The sequence below is a fragment of the Notamacropus eugenii genome, chromosome 3, assembly GCF_028372415.1.
Source record: "Notamacropus eugenii isolate mMacEug1 chromosome 3, mMacEug1.pri_v2, whole genome shotgun sequence".
NCBI classification, from domain to species: Eukaryota; Metazoa; Chordata; class Mammalia; order Diprotodontia; family Macropodidae; genus Notamacropus; species Notamacropus eugenii.
This window is the reverse complement of record NC_092874.1, coordinates 380,114,914-380,123,484: the sequence shown is the minus strand read 5'-3', so window position 1 is coordinate 380,123,484 and position 8,571 is coordinate 380,114,914. Positions and strand designations below refer to the sequence as shown.

The 8,571-nt window shown below is 39.5% G+C and overlaps 1 protein-coding gene across 1 annotated transcript; it reads right to left on the bottom strand.

Annotated features, from left to right (window-relative positions):
- Positions 1-585: 585 nt before the first annotated feature.
- Positions 586-7,210, bottom strand: KPNA7 (karyopherin subunit alpha 7). The gene is given in 9 exon segments (XM_072650683.1): positions 586-858; positions 860-932; positions 2,559-2,603; positions 2,606-2,670; positions 2,672-2,745; positions 4,077-4,160; positions 4,162-4,232; positions 4,235-4,365; positions 7,140-7,210. Coding segments are annotated over 9 exon segments (771 nt in total). The 3' UTR covers positions 586-701.
- Positions 7,211-8,571: the final 1,361 nt, after the last annotated feature.

Below are 8,571 nucleotides of genomic sequence, written 5' to 3'. Positions count from 1 at the left end.
TTTGCAAAATGCAGGTTAAGAAAACACATTACTATCAAGCTATTCAAGTTACCACGATAGACTCAAAGTCCATTTCTGAGTAAAACACATTCCTCTTTCCTCCCACCCCTAGATACTTCTAGCTTGTACTACATGGTTTCATGTCCTATTTAAGAAACATTATTCTATAATATTGTGCTTCAGTTGTATCTGAATATACCCCCATCTGAAATTATCCCGTTTTTTAGGGGGTGGTGCATTTTTTGGCAAAGATACTACAGATGAATAACTGAAGCAAACAGAGTTAAGTGACTGGTTTGGTCACACAGCTAGTAAGTGTCTGAGGCTGGATTTAAACTCAGGAAGATCAGTTCTCCTGACTTCAGACCTGGTACTCTATCCATTGTGCCACCTTGCCTACCCAACAATAGTAATAACTAGACCTAGAAATCTATTTTTTAAATATCTTCCTTACATGGTTGTTATTAACAATAACAATAGCTAGCATTTATGTAGCTTTTAAGGTCTGCAAAGAATTTTACATATATTATTTCATTTAATCCTCACAACAACCTTGTAAGGAAGGCGCTAAAAAACAAAAACAGATTTTCGGATTTCTACTTCTTGGTTCCATTGTTGTGGGTATGGGTTTTGAACATGACAGGACAACTTACAGCATACCCTGATGGTGGGTTTTGCATAATCAAGCTTGAGCTCATCTCTCAGCACCTTGTTATTGGAGTAACTAGTTTTGAATCTATAACCTGGAAGAAATGAGTAATAATGTCAAGGATGAGGAGGAGAGTTTTGCTGTCCTTGACAGTGAGCAAATGGAGCAGAGGTTTCAGGATTCCAGCCTTGATAAGTTCAAGCATCTGGTGCAATGTTAGCCACTGTCCAAATAACCTTCTTCTTGACTTTGACATCTCCCTGCAAAAGAAATAGATAACATTCTTGACATTCTCCACAGATCCAGAAAGGGACAGAAGAGTCATGCCTTTCTCATTCTATTTCCAGGCGGGGCTTAATGAGATTATACATGGAATTTGCATGAACACCTTGGTGGAAATGGACTGCTTCCATTATTTGTGAGCAGAGCTAGTGGCATCTGCCTAAGATGAAGGAAAGAGAAACAGTTAGGATTGACAACATAGGATGGGCTTCAGAGGTACATTCAAGTTGACTTTGATTTCCTCTTTAGGAACTATGTAAAGTAGCAGAGTGTGAAGCTATCTGGGTAATCCACAAATTTCTTTGAGTAAGAATCATCCTTAGCATTTGGAAACTTATGATATTTGATTATTTAAATTTCTAGTTCTTTCCTTGCTATCTGAGGACCCTGGGCAAGCTAATTAGCTGCCACATAAAATAGAGCCTCTTTTAACATGTATTGGGTAACTAAAAAAAAAAGAAAAAAATAGAGGGAACATAGGACTACTAAAGTATTAAATTAAGAAGTATTTTATATTTGTAGAGCACATTCCCCAGAGGGTCTTAAAATGTTTTCATCATAGAATTCTCCTTTATCTCAGTGATCCCAGGAAGTTGGTCGGAAGGGGAAGGCATTCGTCCCATTTCACAGCTAAGGAATTAAATTTTAGGTGAAGTAACTTCACTGAGTCTAAGACATTAAAGTGTTCAGACATAACCTGAAGTGGAATTTAGTTCTTTGATTTCTAATCAGAACTATTCAGAGATAAAAGTAGCTCTATGGTAGAAAAAAATGGCATTTAGTCATCACATTATTATGACAAATTGGAAGGCAATTTGTCCACTTCCAATGGATCTCTTTTGCATGGTTTTAATATAACCAAATAGTTGTCTGTCTGTGTGGTTTTTTTTTTAATCTACTATTGTTCAAAATGTGTCATTTCTCTCAGGTTAGTTTTGCATAAAAACAAAAATTTACTCTTTGTCACCACACGCTAAACAATCAAGAGAAGGGGGATTTCACTTTTCAAAACATTCAGCAAATGTGGATACTGTTAAACTAAGTCACATTTATAATCAGAGAGTGGCAAGTGAGTCATTTATTTACTGACGTCAGACTTTACCAACCTCAAAATTTAATGGGTTTTTTTGTTTGTTTTTAAGTAGTGCTGGTTAAAGAGTTGAGAAGGTCTGCTTGTGTAGGATATTTCATATAGTTGATGTGTTGACTTTGCTGAACTGCTTTGCCTCTTTTCTGCTTCAAGGGATGGCTTGCTGGAGAGGTGAGGGGAAAAGACTGTGTTTGGAAATGAAGCTTTTGTTGAAAGCAAAAGAAACACCATTCTTTACTTTGAATTGCTAGGTTAAATTTTGTTTAAATTAAATAGTCCCTAGCCATCAGAGGAAGATCAGTCATTACAATCAGATCCTTCTGCTGTGGCTAATAGGATATAGGATAGGATATAGACCAGTGCTCAATTTAAGCAAATATTTATTAGCTACCAAAGTACAACACACCATTCACCTGTTCTTAAAGGAACTGCTATAGTTTGGATCATGAAAAGGATCCCCACCCTCTCTCCTTCCCCATCCCCATCTTTTTGCCAAAGGTACCTGAGCATCCTGCTTATATTTCTTAGCAGGGTCACCAAGGATAGCAGCAGTAATAAACTGCTGAATCTGTTCACTGGATCTGTCCTGATAGCCTCCTTCTGGATTGAGAGCCTCTGGTGATACTAGAGACAGGGTAGTACTGTCAAGACCTGCATCTATGGTCACCCTAGGTTTGTTGATCTGTCCCAGTCACAAGTTACCAACTGCACAGAGGGAGGAGATCTGGAACAACAGAGACTGGAGTTTAACCCATGACGATTTCTTTAAATGTTTCTAGGAGACACTTATTAAATAAATAAGTGCATGAGAGCCCATTCTTCTCCTCTTCTGGTCAGGGGAGCCTCGCTTTTCTGCTCAGTCTTATAGCTTCAAGTTGCTCACCAGCTTGTGTTACAGTTTTTATGTTTGTTTATTAGCTGTTCTAGAAAATAGACCAGTCATCAGAGATGAGCCACTGGGGTGCACTTTGGAGTTCACCTCTTGGACTTTGTTGTTCTTCAAACTGCTAAGCCAAGGGGTCCTAACCTGAACATCTGTGGGTAGATCTCAGATCTGTAAACTTGGATGGGAAAAAAATTACATCTTGATACCTTTAACAGAAATTTAGCATTTCCATCAATTAAAAAAAATTTTTTTAAACATTCCAAGAAGGGCTCTACAGTCTTCACCAGAATGCCAAAGGGGTCCAAAACACACACACAAAAATTAAGAACCTGTGCTATAAGGGGAAATATCCAGAAACAGAGACACCCCCCCACCCACCCAAGTACTTACTAATCAGAGCAGCACATACCAGAACACTGTGAGTGCTAAGGTCTTCTGTATCAGGTGAAAAACAGCGAGCCTTCCAGGGTAAACAGCATAAATACTGAGGTGGACCCACAGGGCTTCCTGGTTTGGCATGGGCACCTGCTAAACTCAGGCTCAGACTATCTCTGGGTGAGAGGCATGAGTATCCCATTCTTCTAACCTAGGCATCTGTCTCACAAACATCTATTTGGGTAAGATGAAAACTATATAATATAAATTTATAGAACAACTAGTATTCCCCAAAAGAGTCATGGAACCCAGTGTTATTTCTGCCACAATTTTACACAGCAAGTATACTTAGTAGTCTATATTTAAAAAAAAAAACACCAAAGACTTTTGGTCTTCTCAAGGGAGGAAAGGGACTTATGTTAGGGAAGATTAAGAACAGGGCAACAGATGGTTTAGCAGTTACCAAAAAAGCTTGAACCAATCATGTGAAGGCCTGGATCTTGCAAATCATTTAAATGTCATTTATATAGCATTTTACGTACATTCTATCATCTGAATCTCACAACAACTCTTCGGGGTAAATGAATCTACCACAGTGCCTTTCACATCAGAAGATGTAAGTGTTTGCTGAATGAGTCAGTGGCAGACTAAACAGTCTAGAACACTGACTATCCCAGTGAATTAGAACCTAACCTTTCACACCTACACCATGATTTTAGAGGACAGGGAGATTTTTAAAAACATTTCCTAATAAGGTTTTTCAGTGGAAAACTTGAGCACCAAGGTGGGTTTACCATAATAGTCAGGCATGGGCTGCTTATGAGGTAGATTAGCCTTGGAAGGACCCCAGTCTGCACCACTTGGTTAATCCACTGATGGAGACCCATCAGTAAGAAATGATAGGGCCCGGCAGGCTTCTGACAGAATCTCATGATCTTGGCGTTGCAGAGTTGGAGAAGAACTGGCAGGATCTGCCTCACTGCCTTTGCACAAGGGTATAGGTTCCTATTCCAGCAGAGACTGGACAAGGTCCATGTCACATTCCACAGCAATATAATCTACAAAGAGGTTGACAGAAGACTTCTTCAAATTTAATACTGAAAGGAAGGAATGCATTTAACAGACAAGTGAGAAAAATCCTGTTCTTTGTCATATATCCCAGGCTTCCTCCTTTAAGTAACAATATTGACTAGCAACAGGAAGGATTCTTTCCAGCTTCACCAACATGTCCTTGAAGGGAATGATTTATATGACTCCTGAATGGTGGAAGGATTAACAAGATTAATCTAACGGTCACTACTATAAATCCTTAGGGGCAGCTAGATGAACAGTGGATAGAATGCTGGGCCTGCAGTCAGGAAGACTCATTTTGCAGAGTTCAGTCTGGCTTCAGACACTTACTAGTTGTGTGACCCTGGGCAAGTCACTTAACCCTGTTTGCCCTCTCATCTGTAAAATGAGCTGGGGGAGGAAATGTCAAACTACTCTAGTATCTTTGCCAAGAAAGTGGAGTCACAAAGAGTCAGACATGACTGAAATGACTGAAGAACAACAACCATAAATGCTTATTCCTTTTCCTTTCCTACTACTACTACTGCCTCATGTTTGCATAGCACTTTAGGACCACCAAATGCTTATCTCACAATGTGAGGCATGTAGTGTAGAGTAGAGTCCCTACTTTATAGGTGAGGAAACTGAGGACCAAAAAAGTTACCTGATTTGCTCATAGGCTAGTAAGTGTCTGAGACAAGATTAGAACCCAGTTCTCATGACTTCAAAGTAATAAGCTTCCCATAAATAATCAGGTTGGTTTTTCTGTCTTTATTTTTTTGTTTGTTAGTCCTCTTACTTGCACATATATAATCTTAATTTGATAGCAGAGATAATGGGGGTGATAAAATAGTTGAAAGAAGACTGACTTTCTGGGTAGAGGAGGAAGAAAGGGTACTTTTGGAAATGAAGTTGACAGAAACAAGATCAAACAAAATTTAAAATTTCAGAAGAAAAAAATGGAAAAAATCCATAAACACCAATGTGGGCTAGATATTTTCATTTTTGTTGGATCATTTCAGTCAGGTCTGACTCTTTGTGACTCCATTTGGAGTTTTGTTGGCCAAGATACAGGAGTGGTTTCCTTCTCCAGCTCATTTTATGAGGCAGATAGGGTTAAGTGACTTGTCCAGGGTCTGAGGTCAGATTTTTAACTCAGGAAGATGAGTCTTCCTGATTCCAAGTCCAGGGCTCTATCCACTGTGCCATTTAGCTGCCTAGATATTTTTATAGATAGGGCTAAAATAGAATGCTTTATTTGACTGAATAATCTAATCCATTCAATCCCTCATCAATATGCCCTCATAAGTGAACCAGAATTCATACTTCTCTAGTGTTTTAAGGTTTCCAAAGCACTTCCTCCCCCACCACACAATTGTCTCCTGAGGGGTTTAAAGATGGGGAAATTGAGAGAAACCAAGTGACTTCCAGGTTTATTTCCAAATAGTTTCCTTCCATTTAGTATTCTCCTTCCCTTTTTGGGGGAGTTGATGTTGAGAGGAGGCTAGACTCATCATTTCATTGATTTAAGCAACGTTTAATGAGGAAAATCCTTCTACCAATGTATAGCAGCAACTATTCTGCAAAATATAGCAGAAAGTTGCTTGGAGTAGTGAGAGGTTAAGTAACCTGTTCAGGGTCATACAACCAGTATATATCAGAGGTGAGATATGAGCCCTGGTCTCATTGACTCTAAGGCCAGGTCTATATCCATGTTACCATGTTGCTTCTTTCTGATTAGCTTCTTAAAAAGCAAAACAAGACACAAAAGTTATTTCAGGCTACTCCTAGGGGATTCTGGAGTGGGGAAGAGAGGTGACAAGCTGTTAGTGTTTTGCTTTTTAACAATCACACAAGAAACTAGGTAGGTGTTCATTATCAGATCTCCATGAAATTCCAGCAAGACTTTGCCAGCTTTTATACTGGAGGCCTACATTCCTCAGCCAACTTAAGACTTTGTTTTTGCAAAGAGATTTGTCAGCCTAATATTCCTTATGCCTCCCTGAAGTAACAGTCTCCTGGATAACACAGGACAGACAGACCCTTCAGAACAACTATTTATAAAAAGTATTTGTTATACTGTCCTCAGTCAGCCAGAAAGGCAAAGCTGAAGGCTCACCTGCTATGTTCTCACAGTTTTGTGCCCACACAGATTACTCATTGGTATGTAAGTATGGAGAAGAAAGGAGGAGTTCAGGCAATAGAGGGACATCTCTGGCATCCACAATTGCCTTGGTCTGTTCAGATGTTCCTGAAGCAATGTTTGTCAGGGTGCCTCAAACTGTAAGTCAGGACTATAAGACAAGCTCAGAAATGACACCAGGTTGGGAATGAATCCTGTTTCAACAGACACTTTTAGGGGTGCATTTCTTTTTCTAGATAACATCTTCCTGTGGAATCAAAGACAAGATTTAGGGTGAGGAAAGGCAGGAAAAAAAGATGCTTTCTTGTAGAGATGTGCTTGGCATTGTTTAATAGCATACATAGTTCTGGGTCATCCACTGGTTCAGCCTGTAGTATCTTGTGCTGATGAAGCAACATGTTTATTTTTCCCTACAGGTATTTTCTATGACTTAAAATTCTTGTAGAGACCAGTTAAGATGAAGCAATTCCTTCTCAAACATCACACGGTATCCTTGAAGTTGTGATCAAGAAGAGCCCAGGGTAGCAATCAAGTATCTCTTTTGACTAGGCTGCTGGTTTGTGGGCATGAAGCCACGGATGAGAAGTGAAACAAGTTACTCATTCTAAGAGCTCAGTGTTGGGTTATGCAACAAGACAGAGGCAGAAGACTGCTGTAGGTATACCTGACTGCCTGGGTGGCCTTGAAACAGAGTTCTGGGTCATTTCCATTCACAGCCTTGACAATTTTCTCCATTATAAAATTAACCTGCAACAAAACACTGTGCTTAGATTATAACAAGGTGATTTATCCCGGATATGGAATGCCACATTGCCAGCTCTTTTACTGTGGGGTATGGCTGTTTGGCTCAGAAAGAGCAAATCGTTTCAAAGTAGATGATACTAGTGACATCTTAACCCCTTTCCCCTTCCCTCAATCATTGTATCCTTCTAGGGTGTGTATTTTCATTTGGACCTGTGATTTCACTGGTGAGGAAACTGCAGTGTGGACTAGCAATTTGTCTGAAACTTACATACTTAGGAAACTGTTTGAAAGGGCTTTAAGTGGTAAGTGACTGTGTCCAGGGTCACAGAGCCAGTGTGTGTCAGAGGTGGGCAGCCTTGATAAATGTGTCAAGCCTTTACAATAGAGAATTTTATAATAAATATAACATTGTAATAAAGAATAGGGTATCAAACTGTTTTTCTGAGGATGTATTATTAATCTGCACTATAACTGACTTCCTTAGCCATCTTTCCTTTACAAAGAGAGACACTAGGACAGCCTAGTGAAAATAATAGTGGGCAACCTAGAAGACAGATCTTAGATATTAAGTTTCTATGATATCCTCTACCTCAATGGGATATATTCTAATATAGGTCTACATAAACTCCAATATCTTTGTTTATTCAACCAGTCAATTAATAAGCATCTACTGTATGCAAGACACCATGGGCAAAAGATTTCTAAGACTAACTTAGAGGAACAGTTAGAAAATTATGACAACAGTCCAATCAAGAAAGGATGAGGGACTGAATAAACTAAGGTGGTGGCCATGTGAATGGAGAGAAGGGGACATTCATGAAGAGATGTTGGAAGTTGAATCAAAAAGTAACTGATTGGAAAAGATGGATGAATGATAGGAGAGTCCAGCATGACTCAGAGCTCATAGATCTGGATGTCTGGGAGGATCCTAATTAAATGGGAAGCTTGGCAGCATGGTAGCAGATAGAATTCCACCGTGGACATGTTGAGTTTGAGATGCTGATGTCCTGTCCAAGAGGCTATGTTCAGGAGGCAGTTGGTGATGTAAGAGAGGAGTTTAGAAGAGAGATTAAAGTTGAATTTTGGGGAGTCATTAGTATAAAGATAACTGAATCCATGCGAGTGGGTGAGCTTGCCTAGGAAGAGAATAAAGACAAAGAAAAAAAGAGGGCCTAGGACAGATAAAGCATGTGTTGAGGTTTCTAACTTTTTTCTGAACCTGGTCTACCCTACTCAGGTTCCTTAAAAATGCAACACTAAAATGGGGTGTAGAAATCTATCTTGCCCTATGGGAAAATGGAAAGAGAAGGGGATAAGGAGGGGGGTGTTGATAGAAGGGAGGGCAGATTGGG